Consider the following 19,109-nt stretch of genomic DNA (forward strand, 5'->3'; position numbering starts at 1 on the left):
TAGCAAATTTTTTTCATGTTTATTTATAAAATTTTATCAGCAAGTTAATTTTTGAGAATCAGTCTATCTACAATTACACCACTGTTTGTAGAATGTGATTTTATCCTCTTCATGCCTTTTATTTAATTTTTTTTTTAATTTTTATGTACTGTTACTGTCAGTCCCAGAATACACGTGAACTCCTAGAAGATAGATAGGAACTAAGCCTTATATTCCTTTTTCCATTCAGTTTAGCACATTTTTAAAGTCCATGGTATCTTAGCCAGCTCTGGCAGGCGTACGGAGTCCAGGTGGAGGAAAGTCAGCATCTAGTGGCACTTCGCCCTGGCCTAAACACATCTGGAACTCTGAATTCATTTCTAGGTTCTGCAGTTTAAGTAGAAATCAAAAGGAAAAATTAAGAGTATACAGGCAAAGGTGGCTAGGAATCTTGAAACTATCTCATAAAAAACCAAAAATGTTTATTTGAAGGAGCAGAAGATGCAAGGAATATCTCAGTAATTCAGTGCCAATTATGGGTAAGTAGGTGTTACACCAAGAGAAGGAAGAACTTTCCGGTAATTTTGGTTGTTCCATTGCAAATCTTATCTCCCACACGTGTAAATAGGCACATCAAGCTAACCTTGTACAAAACCAAACTCAGTTATATTTTCCCATCCACAAATGTACTTTCTCATACACACAATACTATTTGATTCTGTTAACCGTGTGCTCATCCTCTCAACCAATGGCAGAACTCAATTCATTCTCACCACCACCCTCCTTCTAACACCAAAGTCAATCTACTTTTGAAGGTTCATTTGGAAGTTCATGAAGAGGGCACAACTACTCCTATACCCGGGGAAGGGCAAGCCCCTTCTCTCTAGGAGATGTTAACTTTCAGGAGAAATGCCCGCCCATCCAGATCACTAGGATCAATTCTAGAGATCAATGTGCCCTCTCTATAACCTCCTCTTATTCATTCCTGGATATTTTACTTCCACATGTGCTCAGCGTATCCCCGTTTCTTAATTCCAATTGCCATCATCAAAGTTTAGGCATTTATTAGTTTTCTCTACTATGATGATTTCCCTTTAGTCTCCCTACCTGTAGATTTCCTCCTCTTTCTTCCACTTTTCAGAGTATTTCCAACCTTACCCTTCTGAGTCATAGATATTATTCTGACCCCTTCATACCCCTGCTTAATAACCTTGGAGAGCTCACCACTACCATCAGAATAAAGTCCAGACCGCACTGCCCCTCATGATCCACCCCCAGCCAGGTTCCAGGCCTCATCCATGGCCACTCTGCTCTGGTTAAGCCAAACCACTTCAGGTTCCCAGAGCACAACACATACTTTTGGCCCTCCATGACCTTGAACATGCTCTCCTAGCTTCTCAGAAAGTCTTTCCCTTCTCCAACATTTAAAATACTTATACACCTGTTCAGTTCCAGCTTATATGGTTTGTCTATCAACTATACCTGGAGATGTATTGTAAAATGTTACCTGTATGAAAAGAAGCCAAGTGGTTTATTTGATTTCACCATCTTCTTTATTATCAGTATTTATTGAGGACTACAGTATTAAGGAATCCAAAAATCATCCCAAGCACCTAACACAATCCTTGGTGTGGAGTAAGTGCCCAATTAATATTTGTTAGATGTACACAGAACATATAAATAATGATAAAACTACCTCATGTTAAGTATCAATGAAGCAACAGGAGGAATAATCGAGCTTTCTGGAGGAAGGTGCTGGTGCTTTGATTATGTTGCATTTGAGACAGCGGTAGGATAACCAAGAAGATATATTCTTATTTTTAAGAATAGTGGCAACTGAGTGCAAGTAAATGAAGGGAGGGAAAGTAGACTAAAAACAAGAGAAGAAAATAATATTAAGAAAGCAGAAAATGATAGATACAGGTATATAAGAGAAAGGTGGAGAGTTAAATATGACAAGGAGAGATGTGAGTTCTTCAGAAAAGTGAGTGAAGAATGAAATAGGATATTGAAAATACATCAGGAGGTATTTTAGTTGATGGATGGGACCTTACAAGTCACATTAAATAAGTTTACCAGTTTGTTAATTAAAGACACAAAAAACTTTGTGCTCTCCATTAAAATAACATAGTTTTAATATTACAACATTTTGGAAAGACCATTTATCTTGCCTCTCATTGCTTCAGAGAAGGAGAAAATTAAAAAGCCATTTATCACCACTAGCTAGGTCCTTGGTGTTCCATGTGTTACAAAACAATTTCAATTCAGATGCTCAAATTGTTTTTAATTTTACGCAGCAATAGGAATGCATTTTTCAGCTCCATTCAAATGCCATTTTCTTAGGGAACAGCTAAGGAGTCTTTCACTGGAAAATCATACAGTTCTCAGAAAAGAGACCCTACTGTTTTCTGGCTCAATTTTATTCAAGGACAGCATGATTTAGAAAGGCAATAGAACTATTATCGTTTTCTGAGTCTTAAAAAGTTTTGGTAAGAGTTACCTCCACAGTTCCCTTATTTGGCACCTCAGGCAAGCCACCTAAGTACAGTGCCACAGGTTTCCTACCAGGTGACAGGGACTTCTTCCCCCAGCATCAGTGCTGTGACATGATATTAAGCCTTCCTCATTCTCACCCTACTCACCCACCATGTGTTATCACTTAAATGCTCATAAATGTCCTGGGCTCACTAATGAGGTGGTGTGGATAGGGCGGAGAAGTCCCTCTGTTAAATGATCGTCATCTTTAAAATGATCTTCAAAAGCCACTGGCATGCAAGTTGGGTATACATGGTGAAAATAATGGGTAGTATTTTATGCAAAAAAATGCTATCAATGATCTTTAGTATGAGTTTAGTATAATGGTTCCTAACACAATGTGTTGGGTCATCTGCATGGACTAATCACAGAGCTTTGATTTCACTTTTCTGAAAGGTAACATGGTTTGTCTTAGAGGAGACTATGGAGCTGACAAACCTGTCTTCTACTTTTGCTACCTACTACCTGTGAGACCTTGAGACTTGATTTACTTTCTCTCAAAAATGGGCATATATCTAGTTCTCAATGTTGTTAGATAGTTCAAATGAGATAAAGCATCAGCCTTACAGATAGATGGAACTCAATCCTTGGTATTCCTCATTCAAAAAGATATTTATGAAGCATCTTCTATGGGCCAGCCCTGGGCTGAGAATGTACAGATGAATAAGCCCTACTCCTTCCTCTGAAAGCACACGCAATATAATAGGAAAAACAGGCATGTATAATAAGTGGTGGTGATTCTCAGCCATGGGTGCTATTCTGGATGTGTGGGAAGCTTGGGTGGGGCACAGAGAGCATGGCAGCTGCACTGGGGAGGTAGGTAGGCATATCATAGAAAGCTTCACAGAAGAGGTGTTTGACACTGTATAGAAAAATGATAGATACAATGAGGAGAATGGCCATTGTGGGTAGGTCTGTGTTTTTTTTCAGACAAAGAACATTCCAAGCACTTATCCCTCCAATGCTGAAAGCTTTAAGGGTTTTTTTCTTGTTTTTTGTTTTAATTTAAAAATATATATATTATATACTATTTTTAATTGAAGTATAGTTGATTTACAATGTTGTGTTAGTTTGGGATCTACAACAGAGTAATTTAGTTACGTACGTGTGTGTGTGTGTGTGTGTGTGTGTGTGTGTATGTATATATATAAATACACTTTTTCACACTCCTTTCCATTATAGTTCATTACACAATATTGAATATACTTCCCTGTGCAATACAGTAGGACCTTGTTGTTTATCTATTTTATGTATAGTAGTTTATATCTGCCTATCCCAAACTTCCAATTTATCCCTCTCCACCCCGTTTTCCCTTTGGTAACCATAAGTTTGTTTTCTATGTCTGTGAATCTGTTTCTGTTTTGTAAATAAGTTCATTTGTATCATTTTTTAGATTCCACATCTAAGTGATATCATATGATATTTGTCTTTCTCTGTCCAACTTACTTCACTTAGTATGAAAATCTCTAGGTCCATCCTTGTTGCTGCAAATGACATATTTCATCCTTTTCTATGGATGAGTAATATTCCATTATGTATATATACCACATCTTCTTTATCCATTCATCTGCTGATGGACATTTAGGTTGCTTCCATGTCTTGGCTATTGTAAATAGTGCTGCTGTGAACACTGGGGTGTGTGTATCTTTTCAAATTAGAGTTTTGGCTTTTCCAGATATAGGACCAGGAGTGGGATTGATGGGTCATATGGCAACTCTATTTTTAGTTTTTAAGGAACCTCCATACTGTTTTCCATAGTGGCTGCACCAGTTTATATTCTCACCAACAGTGTAAGAGGGTTCCCTTTTCTCCACACCCTCTCCAGCATTTATTGTTTATAGACTTTTTCATGACCAACGTGACGTTGGTACCTCATTGTAGTTTTGATTTGCATTTCTGTAATAATTAGCCATGTTGAGCATCTTTTCATGTGCCTGTTGGACGTCTACATGTCTTCTTTGGAGAAATGTCTATTTAGATCTTCTGCCCATTTTTTAAAATGTTTTTTTATATATTCAGCTGTATGAGCTATTCGTATATTTTGGAGATTAATCCCTTGTCAGTCTCAGTGTTTGCAAATATTTTCTCCCATTCTGTAGGTTGTCTTTTCATTTTGCTGATGGTTTCCTTTGCTATGGAAAAGCTTTTCAGTTTAATTAGGTCCCATTTGTTTATTTTTGCTTTTGTTTCCATTACTCTAGGAGACAAATCCAAAAAACAATGTCACTGCAATTTCAGTCAAAGAGTGTTCTGCCTATATTTTCCTCTAGAAGTTTTATAGTATCTGGTCTTTCATTTAGATCTTTAATCCATTTTGAGTTTATTTTTGTATATGGAGTTAGAAAGTGTTCTCATATCATTATTTTTTACATGTAGCTGTCCAGTTTTCCCAGCACCACCTATTAAAGAGACTGTCTTTTCTCCACTGTATATTCTTGCCTCCTTTGTTGTAGAGTAATTGACCATAAGTGTGTCGGTTTATTTCTGGGCTTTTGATCCTATTCCATTGATCTTTGTGTCTGCATTTGTGCCAGTACCATATGGTTTTGGTTGCTGTAGCTTTGTAGAATAGTCTGAAGTGAGGCAGCATGAATCTTCAAGCTCTGTTCTTCTTTCTCAAGATTATTTTGGCTATTAGAGGTCTTTTGTATTTCCATACATATTTTAAATTTTTTTGCGTTTTGGTGAAAAATGCCATTGGTAATTTGATAGGGATTGCATTGAATCTGTAGATTGCCTTGGGTAGTGTGGTCATTTTCACAATACATATTCTTCCAATCCAAGAACACAATATATCTTTCTGTTTGTGTTGTCTTCAATTTCTTTCATCAGTGTCATAGTTTTCTGAGTACAGGTCTGTTGCCTCCTTAGGTAGGTTTATTGCTAGGTATTTTATTCTTTTTGCTGCAATGCTAAATGAGATTGCTTCCTTAATTTCTCTCTCTTATCTTTCATTCTTAGTGTATAGAATTGCAACAGATTTCTATATATTAATTTTGTATCCTGCAACTTTGCTGAATTCATTGATGCCCTCTGGTAGTTTTCTCTTGGCATCTTTAGGATTTTCTCTGTATAGTTTCATGTCATCTACAAACAATCACAGTTTTACTTCTTCCTTTCCAATTTGGATTCCTCTTATTTCTTTTTCCTCCCTGATTGCTATGGCTAGCACTTCCAAAACTGTGTTGAATAAAATGGTGAGAGTAGGCATCCTTGTCTTGTTCTGGATCATGGAGAGAATTCTTTCACCTTTTCACCATTGAGTATGATGTTAGCTGTGGGTCTGTCATATATAGCCTTCATTATGTTGAGATATGGTCCATCTATGCCCACTTTCTGCAGAGTTTTTATCATAAATGGGTGTTGAATTTTGTCCAAAGCTTTTTCTGCATCTACTGAGATGACCATATTGTTTTTATTCTTTAATTTGTTAATGTGGTGTATCACACTGATTGATTTGAGGATACTGAATTATCCTTGCATCCCTAGGATAAATCCCACTTGGTCATGGTGTATGCTCCTATTAGTGTATTGTTGGATTCAGTTTGCTAGTATTTTCTCGACAATTTCTGCATCTATTTTCATCAGTGATATTGGCCTATAACTTTCTTTTTTGTGGTATCTTTTCTGGTTTTGATATCAGGGTGACAGTGACCTCGTAGAATGAGTTTGGGAGTGTTCATTCCTCTGCAATTTTTTGGAAGAGTTTCCGAAGGATAAGTGTTAACTCTTCTCTAAATGTTTGATAGAACTGACCTGTGAAGCCATCTGGTCCTGGACTTTTGTGTGTTGGGAACTTTTTAATTATTGATTCAATATCATTTCTGGTAATTGGTCTGTTCATATTTTCTATTTCTTCCTGGTTCAGTCTTGGAAGATTGTACCTTTCTAAGAATTTCTTCATTTCTTCTAGGTTGTCCATATTATTGGTGTATAGTTGCTTGTAGTAGGCTCTTATGATCCTTTTTATTCTGTGGTGTCAGTTGTAATTTCTCCTTTTTCACTTCTGAATTTATTGACTTGGACCCTCTCCCCTTTTTCCTTGATGAGTCTGGCTAAAGGTTTATCAATTTCGTTTATGTTTTCAAAGAACCAGCTTTTAGTCTCATTGATCTTTTCTAATTTTCTTTTTAGTCTCTACGTTTAGAATTTTATTTTTTATACAGCAGGTTCTTATTAGTTATCCATTTTGTACGTATTAGTGTATATATGTCAATCCCAACCTCCCAATTCATCCCATCACCACCCCCTGCCACTATCCCCCCTTGGTGTCCATATGTTTGTTCTCTATATCTGTGTCTCTATTTCTGCCCTGCAAACCGGTTCATCTGTACCATTTTCTTAGGTTCCACATCTATGCATTAATATACGATATTTGTTTTTCTCTTTCTGACTTACTTCACTCTGCATGACAGTCTCTAGATCCATCCACGTCTCTACAAATGACCCAATTTCATTCCCTTTTATGGCTGAGTAATATTCCAATGTGTATATGTACCACATCTTCTTTATCCATTCGTCTGTTGATGGGCATTTAGGTTGCTTCCATGACCTGGCTATTGTAAATAGTGCTGCAATGAATATTGGGGTGCATGTGTGTTTTTGATTTATGGTTTTCTCTAGGTATATGCCCAGTAGTGGGATTGCTGGATCATGTGGTAATTCTATTTTTAGTTTTTTAAAGAACCTCAATACTGTTCTCCAAGTGGCTGTATCAATTTACATTCCCACGAACAGTGCAAGAGGGATCCTTTACTCCACACCCTTTCCAGCATTTGTTGTTTGTAGATTTTCTGATGATGCCCATTCTACCTGGTGTGAGGTGATACCTCACTGTAGTTTTGATTTGCATTTCTCTAATCATTAGTGATGTTGAGCAGCTTTTCATGCGCTTCTTGGCCATCTGTATGTCTTTGGAGAAATGTCTATTTAGGTCTTCTGCCCATTTTTTGATTGGTTTGTTTGTTTCTTTCAGGTGGACCTGCATGAGCTGTTTATATATTTTGGAGATTAATCCTTTGTCCATTGGTTCATGTGCAAATATTTTCTCCCATTCTGAGGGTTGTCTTTTCATCCTGTTTGTAGTTTCCTTTGCTTTGCAAAAGCTTTTAAGTTTCATTAGGTCCCATCTGTTTATTTTTTGTTTTATTTCCATTATTCTAGGAGGTGGATCAAAAAAGATCTTGCTGTGATTTATGTCAAAGAGTGTTCTTCCTATGTTTTCCTCTAAGAGTTTTATAGTGTCCAGTCTTACATTTAGGGCTGTAATCCATTTTGAGTTTACTTTTGTGTGTGGTGTTAGGGAGTGTTCTAAATTCATTCTTTTACATGTAACTGTCCAGTTTTCCCAGCAACACCTATTGAAGAGGCTGTCTTTTCCCCATTATATATCCTTGACTCCTTTGTCATAGATTAGTTGACCATAGGTGCATGGGTTTATCTCTGTGCTTTCTATCCTGTTCCATTGATCTATATTTCTGTTTTTGTGCCATTACCATATTGTCTTGATTACTGTAGCTTTGTAGTATAGTCTGAAGTCACGGAGTCTGATTCCTCCAGCTCCGTTTTTTTCCCTCAAGACTGCTTTGGCTATTCGGGCTCTTTTGTGTCTCCATTCAAATTTTAAGATTTTTTGTGCTAGTTCTGTAAAAAATGCCATTAGTAATTTGATAGGGATTGCAATGAATCTTTAGATTGCTTTGGGTAGTACAGTCATTTTCACAATATTGATTCTTCCAATCCAAGAACATGGTACCTCTCTCTGTCTGTATCATCTTTAATTTCTTTCATCAGTGTCTTATAGTTTTCTGCATACGGGTCTTTTGTCTCCCAGGTAGGTTTATTCCTAGGTATTTTATTCTTTTTGTTGCAGTGATAAATGGGAGTGTTTCCTTAATTTCTCTTTCAGATTTTTCATCATTAGTGTATAGGAATGCAAGAGATTTCTGTGCATTAATTAAATATACTGCAGCTTTACCAAATTCATTGATTAGCTCTAGTAGTTTTCTGGCGGCATATTTAGGATTCTCTATGTGTAGTATCATGTCATCTGCAGTGACAATTTTACTTCTTCTTTTCCAATTTGTATTCCTTTCATTTCTTTTTCTTCTCTGATTGCCGTGGCTAGGACTTCCAAAACTATGTTGAATAATAGTGGCAAGAGTGGACATCCTTGTTTTGTTCCTAATCTTAGAGGAAATATTTTCAGCTTTTCACCATTGAGAATGATGTTTGCTGTGGGTTTGTCATATATGGCCTTTATTATGTTGAGGTAGGTTCCCTCTATGCCCACTTTCTGGAGAGTTTTTATCATAAATGGGTGTTGAATTTTGTCAAAAGCTTTTTCTGCATCTATTGAGATGATCATATGGTTTTTCTTCTTCAGTTTGTTAATCTGGTATATCACATTGATTTATTTGCATATATTAAAGAATCCTTGCATCCCTGGGATAAATCCCACTTGAACATGGTGCATGATCCTTTTAATGTATTGTTGGATTTTGTTTGCTAGTATTTTGTTGAGGATTTTTTCATCTATATTCATCAGTGATATTGGTCTGTAATTTTCTTTTTTTGTAGTATCTTTGTCTGGTTTTGGTATCAGGGTGATGGTGGCCTTGTAGAATGAGTTTGGGAGTGTTCCTTCCTCTGCAGTTGTTTGGAAGAGTTTGAGAAGGATGGGTGGTAACTCTCTTCTAAATGTTGGATAGAATTCACCTGTGAAGCCATCTGGTCCTGGACTTTTGTTTGTTGGAAGATTTTTAATCACAGTTTCAATTTCAGTGTTTGTGATTGGTCTGTTCATATTTTCTATTTCTTCCTGGTTCAATCTTGGAAGGTTACTCCTTTCTAAGAATTTGTCTATATCTTCCAGGTTGTCCATTTTATTGGCATAGAGTTGCTGGTAGTAGTCTCTTAGGATGCTTTGTACTTCTGCAGCATCTGTTGTAACTTCTCCTTTTTCATTTCTAATTTTATTGATTTGAGTCCTCTCCCTCTTTTTCTTGATGAGTCTGGCTAATGGTTTATCAATTTTGTTTATCTTCTCAAAGAACCAGCTTTTAGTTTTATTGATCTTTGCTCGTTTTGTTTCTATTTCATTTCTTTCTGCGCTGATCTTTATGATTTCTTTCCTTCTACTAACTTGGGATTTTGTTTCTTCTTCTTTCTGCAGTTGCTTTAGGTGTAAAGTTAAGCTATTTGAGATTTTTCTTGTTTCCTGAGGTAAGCTTGTATTGCTCTAAACATCCCTCTTAGAACTGGTTTTGCTATGTCCATAGGTTTTGGATCACAGTGCTTTTGTTGTCATTTGTCTCTAGGTATTTTTTGATTTTCTCTTTGATTTCTTCAGTGATCCATTGGTTGTTTAGTAACATATTGTTTAGCCTTCATGTGTTTGTGTTTTTTGCAGTTTTTTTCTTGTAGCTGATTTCTCATCTCATAGCATGTGGTTGGAAAAGATGCTTGACATGACTTCAGTTTTCTTAAATTTATTGAGCCTTGTTTGTGGTCTAGCATGTGATCTATCCTGGAGAATATTCCATGTGCACTTGAAAAGAATGTGTATTCAGCTGCTTTCAGGTTTAAGCTCTATAAATATCAATTAAGTCCTCATAGTCTAGTGTTAGTTAAGGCCTATGTTTTCTTATTGATTTTCTATCTGAATGATCCATCCATTGTTGTAAGTGGGGTGTTAAAGTCCCCCACTATTATTGTGTTACTGTCAATTTTCTCTTTTATAGCTGTTAGCATTCGCCTTATATATTGAGGTGCTCCTATGTTGGGTGCACATATATTTTCAATTGTTATATCTTCTTGGATTGATGCCTTGATCATTATATAGTGTCCTTGTCTCTTGTAACAGTCTTTAAAGTCTATTTTGTCTGATATAAAAGTATTACTACTCCAGCTTTCTTTTATTTCCATTTGCATGGAATATCTTTTCCCATCCCCTCACTTTCAGTCTGTATGTCTCTCTAGATCTAAGGTGAATCTCTAAATAAATAAAGAAAGTGAATCTCTTGTAGTTGGCATATATACGGGTCTTGTTTTTGTAGCCATTCAGCCAGTCTGTGTCTTTTGGTTGGAACATTTAGTCCATTTACATTTAAGGTAATCACTAATATGTATGTTCTTATTGCCATTTTATTGTTTTGTATTTCTTTTTGTACACCTTTTTTTTTCTTTTGTTCTCTTATCTTATGGTTTGATGACTATCTTTAGTGTTATCCTTGGATTCCTTTTTCTTTTTTGTTTGTATCTATTATAGATTTCTGGTTTGCCGTTACCATGAGTTTTTTTTTTTTACAGTGGTCTGTATATATATGCAGCTGTTTTCAATTGCTGATCTCTTCATTTCAAATGCATTTTAAACACCCTTGATTTGTACTCTCCTCCCCTCATGCTGTTTTTGATACCATACTTTACATCTAGTTGTTTTGTGTATCCTTTAACCACTTATTGTGGATACAGATGACTGTACTACTTTTCTCTTTTAACCTCCCTACTAGCTTTGTGTGTGGATGATTTCCTACGTTTACTGTATGTTTGCCTTTACAAGTGAGCTCTTTCCTTCTGTACTTTTCTTGTTTCTAGTTGTGGCCTTTTCTTTCTTGCCCAGAGAATTTCCTTTAACATTTGCTGTAAAGCTGGTTTGGCTTTACAACAATTCTTTTAGCTTTTGAAAGCTTTAAGTTTTAGCTGTGCTTTCTTTCCTTGGTTCTTTCCACTACAATTCTCAGAATTCCATCTGGCTGGCCTCTCTGCCTCAAGAAGTGAAAGAGCCAGGCAGTTGTCACCTATAATTTCTTAGTCATGGTAGAACTAGCAGCATGCTATGTATGTAGCCAATGATACAGAAAGGATGAAACCTACGTGGTCCCAAGGGGAAGATATTTGATTTTTTTTTTTTTTAAATACCACTTAGAAGCTATCAGGTAGCTTCTAATACCGACTGCAATTACTGCTTAAATGTTAGTATCAGGGTATAACAAAAATTCCCGTGCATCTGTAGGTCTTGACTGTCAGGTAATTCACCATATATGTCTTAGTAGAGTAAAAGGGTAATTACATGTTGTAAAAAGCTCTGTTTGTTCCAGATTTACATGCTAGGAGAAATTGGCTGACTTTGTGTAACACAAAAGGAGTCAATTTCTGTGAGCACTTCATTGGTACCTTTTGCACTTAATCTAAGTGTCACTAAAACTTTTAAAGGGACATTTTTGGAATAACTTGGGGCAGAATATTAAAGTAATTAGTTTAAGGTAGTGATAAGTGAGATTACTGAATATTTCTTTGTTTTCATTATATGGGCCAGGTTATTGGTGAGGAAGCTATCAGTGATTCCAGTTACTCATTAATCTTGCTTAGTAAGCATCATTGATCTTTACCCAAGAAATGTTGGTACTCTCTAAACCAGTGGAAGATAAATGGTAAAGGAAAAGCCTGAACAGTTTAAACAAAAAAATACAATTCGCAAATAAGCACATAGAAAAGAAAAGGTCATTCTCATAAATAAAGAAATACTCATAAATCTGAGGCATCATTTTATACCTAGTATCAATTTTTTTTAATTATAATAGCTGGGCTTATAAGATTGTGGTGAAACTGGCACATATATGTATGTTTTTAGAAGCAATAAAATGATAGAAATTTTGAAAAGTAATTAATAACATAAGTCATAAAACATAACCAAATAAATATTTCCATTTGGGGGAATACATTCAAAGGAAATTGTCAAGTAAAAAAAAGTAATTGATATCACTATGTTCATTGCAGCATTGTTTATAATATTAAAACAACAGAAATAACCCAAATATCCATTTGTAAAAAAGGATGATTAAATAAATTACATCTTCAGAGTAAGTAACATTATATAACACCAAAATAATAATTATGGAAACCTTGCCAGGAGTGATTAAATTATAATGTAAGGGGGGGAGGAGGAATGCAGATATGAAGTTATATATGGTCTGTGTATATTTAAAATGATATGAAACACATGTGGAAATACAGAGAATCAGTAGCATAGAGTTTAAAGTACATACACTTGGCAACAAGAGGGGCTTTAGTTTGAATTCTGGCTCCATATTTGCAAGCTGTTGTTTTCTGACATGTTAAGTTCTTTGTGTTTTCTTAAATATAAAATGGGGATTCTCATAACTTCCTTATAGGACAGCTCTGAGAATTAAATTAGATGATTCTGTAAAGTCTGAGACAAGGCAGTGGAATTATATGTGAATTTTTTTTACTCTCATTTTGATTTCCATTAATTTTTTTAATTGAAGTATAGTTGATTTACAATGTTGTGTTAGTTTTGGGTCTACAACAAAGTGATTCAGTTACGTATATGTATATGTGAATATATATATTTTTCATATTCTTTTCCATTATAGTTTATTACACAATATTGAATATACTTCCCTGTGCAATATAGGGACCTTGTTGTCTACCGATTTTATGTATAGTAGTTTATATCTGCTAATCCCAAAGTCCCAATTTATCCCTCTCTGCCCCCTTTTCCCTTTGGTAACCATAAGTTTGTTTTCTATGTCTGTGAATCTGTTTCTGTTTTGTAAATAAGTTCATTTGTATTTTTTAGATTCCACAACTAAGTGATATCATATGATATTTGTCTTTCCCTGTCTGACTTACTTCACTTAGTATGATAATCTCTAGGTCCATGTGGCAAATGGCATTATTTCATCCTTTTTTATGGATGAGTAATATTCCATTATGTATATATACCACACGTTCTTTATCCATTCATCTGTTGATGGACATTTAGGTTGCTTCCATGTCTTCGCTATTGTAAATAGTGCTGCTATCAACACTGGAATGCATTTATCTTTTCGAATTAGAGTTTTCTCCAGATATACGCCTGGGAGTGGGATTGCTGGATCATATGGTAACTCTGTTTTCAGGTTCTTAAGGAACTCCATACTGTTTACCATAGGGGCTGCACCAGTTTACATTCTCACCAACAGTGTAGGAGGGTTCCTTTTTCCCCACACCCTTTCCAGCATTTATTATTTGTAGACTTTTTGATGATGGTCATTCTGACTGGTGTGAGGTGATACCTCATTGTAGTTTTGATTTGCATTTCTGTAATAATTAGCAATGTTGAGCATCTTTTCATGTGCCTGTTAGCCAACCCAATATGTGTCTTATTTGGAGACGTCTATTTAGGTCTTCTCATTTTTTGATGGACTGTTTGGTTTTTTTGTTATTGAGTTTTATGAGCTGTTTGTATATCTTGGGAATTAACCCTTGTTGGTCACATCATTTGCAATATTTTCTCCTGTTCCCTAGGTTGTCTTTTTGTTTCCTTTGCTATGCAAAAGCTTGTAAATTTGATTAGGTCCCATTTGTTTGTTTTTGCTTTTATTTCTATTGCCTGTGGGGAGTGACCTAAGAAAACATTGCTACGATTTATGTCAGAGATTTTTTTTTTTATTGAAGTATAGTTGATTTACAGTGTTAATTTCTGCAGTACAGCAAAGTGATTCAGTTATACATATATACATTTTTTATATTCTTTTCCATATGGTTTATCACAGGATATTGAATATAGCTCCGTGTGCTATACAGTAGGACCTTGTTGTTTATCCATTCTATATATAATAGTTTGCATCTGCTAACCCCAAACTCCCAATCCATCCCTCCCCCACCCCACTCCCCCTCGGCAACCACCAGCCTGTTCTTTGTTAATCTATTTCTGTTTTGTAAGTAAGTCCATTTGTATCATTTTAGATTCCACATCTAAGTGATATCATATTACTTGTCTGTCTCTGATTTACTTCACTTAGTATGATAATCTCTGTCCATCCATCTTGCTGAAAATGGAATTATTTCATTCTTTTTATGATTAATATTCCAGTGTTGTGTATATGTGTGTGTGTATATATATATGTGTGTGTATATATACACCACATCTTTATCCATTCATCTGCCTTTGGACATTGGTTGCTTCCATGTCTTGGCTATTGTGAATAGTGCTGCTATAAACACTGGGGTACATGTATCTTTTCAAGTTACAGTTTTCGTCTTTTCCAGGTATATGACCAGGAGTGGGATTGCTGTATCATACTGCCAACTCTATTTTTAGATTTTAGTTTTTGAGGAACCTCCATACTGTTTTCCATAATGGCTGTACCCATTTACATTCTCACCAACAGTATAGGAGTGTTCCCTTTTCTCCACACCCTCTCCAACATTTGTTATTTGTAGACTTTTTAATGATAGCCATTCTAACCAGCATGAGATGATACCTCACTGTAGTTTTAATGTGCATTTCTCTAGTAATTAGCCACGTAGAGCAACTTTTTATGTGCCTGTTGGCCGTCTATGTGTCTTCTTTGGAGATATGTCTATTTAGGTCTCCTGCTCATTTTCTGATTGGGTCTTTATTTTTTTGATATTGAGCTGAATAATTGTATATTTTGGAGCTCAATCCCTTGTCGGTTGCATCATATGCAAATATATTCTCCCATTCCATAGGTTGTGTTTTCATTTGGTTTCCTTTGCTATGCAAAAGCTTGTAAGTTTGGGTCCCATTTGTTTATTTTTGCTTTTATTTATATTGCTTTGGGAGACGGACCTAAGAAAACATTGCTACAATTTATGTCAGAGAATGTTTTGCGTGTGTTCTCTTCTAGGAGTTTTACAGATCCAGTCTTAAATATTTAGGTCTTTGATCCGTTTGGGGTTTATTTTTGTGTATGGTGTTCGAGAGTGTTCTAATTTCATTTTTTTTACATGTAGCTGTCCAGTTTACCCAGCACCACTTATTGAAGAGACTGCCTTTTCTCCATTGTATATTCTTGCCTTCTTGTTGTAGATTAATTTTGACCATAAGTGCATGGGTTAATTTCTGGGTTTTCTGTCCTGTTCCATTGATTCATATGTCTGTTTTTGTGCCAGCACCATACTGTTTTTATTACTGTAACTTTGTAGTATTGTCTGAGAGGGTTATACCTCCAGCTTTTTTCTTTTCCCTCAGAATTGCTTTGGCAATTCTGGGTCTTCTGTGGTTCCATATAAATTTTAGAGTTATTTGTTCAAGTTCTGTGGAAAATGTCATGGGTAATTTGATAGGGATCACATTAAATCTGTAGATTGCTTTGGATAGTATGGTCATTTAAACAATATGAATGCTTCCAATCCAAGAGCATGGGTTATCTTTCCATTTCTTTGCCTCATCTTCAGTTTCCTTTATCAGTGTTTTATAGTTCTCAGCATATGTCTCATCTCCTTGGTCAGGCTTATTCCTAAGTATTTTTTTATGCAATTTTAAAGGGGATTTTTTTTTACGTTCCCTTTTTGATATTTCATTGCTAGTGTAAAGAAATGCAACAGATTTCTGTATATTAATTTTGTATCCTGCAACTTTACCAAATTCATTGATGAGCTCTAGTAGTTTTCTGGTGGTGCCTTTAGGATTTTCTCTGTATAGTATCATGTCAGCTGCATATAATGACAATTTTTCCTCTTCCCTTCCAATCTGGATACATTTTATTTCTTCTTTCTTGATTGCTGTGGCTGATTTCTATTAATTTTATAATGTTGTTTTTACAACAGAAAACATTTTGATAATTTGATATTGACCACCAAAGTTATAATATACTCACAAATCTACACCTTGTGGCATTGACTATATGGCTAATTGAAGTGATCTAAATAATTAATTATGCTTATTTAGTACAAAAGAAAGATCTCAAAGTGCACACTCTGCTAAATCATATGTTTATTTAACACTTATGTAGCTTTTACCATGTAAGACAGACAGACAGACACTGTTCTAAACACTGTATTCATTGAATACCCTATGAGGAAGGTACTGTTACAGAGAACTTTAAGAAACTCAATCAAGGTCACATTGGTCTGTGTGGCAGAGCTGAAATTTGTACTCAGGCAGCCTGGCTACATGGTCCAGCTCCTCAATGCTATGCTGCCTTTCAGTTGGCCAATCAAAACACACTTAGTGGACATAAGTGATGATCGGCACTATGAGGGATGCCAGGAAACAAAGGATACTATCCTTAATTTGAAGATGACCATTCTCTAGGCCTTAGCCATAGTCCCCAAATTCTGCTCTCTCAACCTCAGATAAATGTCATCCATGTCACAGCTAAATGCTAGTCACAGAGAAACACCTCCTCTCACCCATAATAACAAAAGTTCTGAATGAAAACCTGCAGCCTGTTTGCTTGGCTCTGTATGGCAATGTCTGTCAGTGTTTTCAAAGTATGTGCTGAGAAGTCTTAGAATTGTGTGAAGTTGCCTCATGTTCTGCAAATATTTTACTCAAGTTTCTCTCTATACATATATTTGTATATACACACCTTTACACACTACATGTATATGTAACTAATGTTACAAATAAGTTTTTAAACTAATACTACAAACTAAAATTACACACTGAAATACCATTTATTGTATACTTTAATACATAGGAAACTCACAATTCATTACAATATGCTCTTGGATTGTCATTGTGCATATCTCAGATGAAAGAGTCTCCCTAATTGAAGAGTATTCTGAGATTGTAAGACAAAGTCTTTCAAAGCCAAAAAAACTGTTACCATTTGGAAGGTGATATGATGGTTAAGAAGAATGGCACGTCTAGATACCATTTCGAGCACAGGTATTTACCACATGAATTTGGGCAAGTTTTAAACCTTCCTTACCTTAATTTCCTCATCTGTCAAATGGGACAGTACATACCTCATAGAGTTGTAAGAAATAATATACCTAGAAAAGTAACTCAGGCAATAAGTACTCAATAAGTATTAGATACTACTATACATACAATATAATTTCTAGTGCAAAGATACAATATAATTTCTAGTGCAAATACTTATCTATAAAATCAGTCTTACCTTGTTATCATGCAACCAAATATGGAATAACCTTAAGTTCTAACTAATGTTGATATGCAACTGGAAATCCCATTTTTCAAGTTTTTGTGTTCATTCAACAGTTGAATTATTGTTATTTTTACAGTATGCAAATATAAACTAATAAATTTATACTAATTAAATACTACTACAATTTTCAAATTTGCTGTTTAAAACTTTGTTAGAAAAAAATGTTCTGCCTTAAAAAAATAATATATTGCATCATAGTGAAATTTGTTTTTATGTTACCTTATTCCAAGGGGAAAATAATTACCTCTTCCAAATATATGTATTTCTTTTCATGGCTACCCTTCATTTAAAGCTTGCTTTTGAATAATACATGTTGAAATCAAATTATAACGAAATATTAGCCCCTTATCTGGTAGAGTGTTATACTGGGGTGGACGATTCTGCTTATCACCAAAGAACAGTCAGTTAATGTCTCCTGTATTTCTTCCAAGATTGATTCTTTTCATGGCAATAAGACTATTAGAATGTGCAAAGATATTTTAAATAAATGATTGTGTTTGTTTTTTCTTTCTTTTCTTGCAGTCATTCCCAACACAGCACTACAACCCGCCAGCCTTCAGTGAGTCTCCAACGGGCCATCTCCCTGGAAGGGTAAGACGATAAGAATATGGAGCCTTCTCTTAAACCAAACCGAGCACTTGTCACTTTGAGCATAAATTCTTTCCTTCCTTCCTTCCTCCCTCCCTCCCCATGTTACCCCTTTCTTTCTTTCTGTTAGCAAATCTCTATGAAGCTTATGTCATATATATGCCAAGCACCGTGCGAGGTACTACACCGAACAAGTCAAATAAGATCTTTTCCTTCAGAGGACTCATTATCTATTGAGAGTGACAGAAATATAAACACACACCTGCACATAACAGTGTAAGCATCACACAGGAAATACGTATGAGGGATTAATGAAGGATCCAGAAAGGATATCTGACCGAGAATGGGTATCAAAGAGGGAGGGGGGGAACAGGTCAGGATGGTTTCAGAGAAGATATAACTCTCAAGCTGAGAACTGAAGCATCTGTGGATATTTGCCTGGCTGACAGATATTGGAAGGAAGGGTACTCCCTGCAGGAGAAAGAGCACATGCAAAAACATGAACATCTAAGCAGATTTCAGATGTCAAAAGGCCACTGAGTGATTTCGCGCAAGTTGTGCAAGGCAGGAAATGAGAATGGTGATGTTGGCTGGCCAGGCTTACGTGTAGAGGACTTAGTATTTCGTATTTCTAAATTCCCCAATCAGATAGAAGCTGAAGGGGCTGAGAAGAAGGAGTTAATATTTCCATCCACTTGCTTTATAATCGCAACTGATTTAATTGACAACACTTAATTGGTTACTGTATAAAAATTAAATCACTATTTTTCCAATATCTGTTACCAACTATGCTTTGTTCAACCCTATTTCTCAATGACAAGTAGACTTCCTTAATGGCATTTCAGTTAAAATCTCTATTATTTAGTCTATTTTAAAATCTTGTGTTTTCAGTCAAACCTCTGTCTCTCTTTCCAACATAATTAAGACTTGGGGTCCACCAAAGTGCTCTGCAGTTGATAGAGGAGTGATCTGCTCTCTCTCTCATACCACCCTCTAGATCTTCCTTTCTCTTAGATTTCTTCTCTGGTAGAAATGAAGTTGTTTAAAAAAAAAAATGGGAAATGGCATTTCTCACATTCT

General features: G+C 35.6%; 1 protein-coding gene across 2 annotated transcripts in view; it reads left to right on the plus strand.

Moving 5' to 3' along the window:
• DLG2 (discs large MAGUK scaffold protein 2) overlaps positions 1–19,109 on the plus strand; it is a 2,041,254-nt gene that overhangs the window by 1,601,201 nt on the left and 420,944 nt on the right. For both annotated transcript variants that reach the window (XM_073808350.1, XM_019948680.3), the window contains one exon: positions 17,964–18,032. In XM_073808350.1, the coding sequence (XP_073664451.1) occupies positions 17,964–18,032 (69 nt within the window). The remainder of the gene's footprint in view (positions 1–17,963; positions 18,033–19,109) is intronic.

Source organism: Tursiops truncatus, chromosome 8, assembly GCF_011762595.2.
Source record: "Tursiops truncatus isolate mTurTru1 chromosome 8, mTurTru1.mat.Y, whole genome shotgun sequence".
NCBI classification, from domain to species: Eukaryota; Metazoa; Chordata; class Mammalia; order Artiodactyla; family Delphinidae; genus Tursiops; species Tursiops truncatus.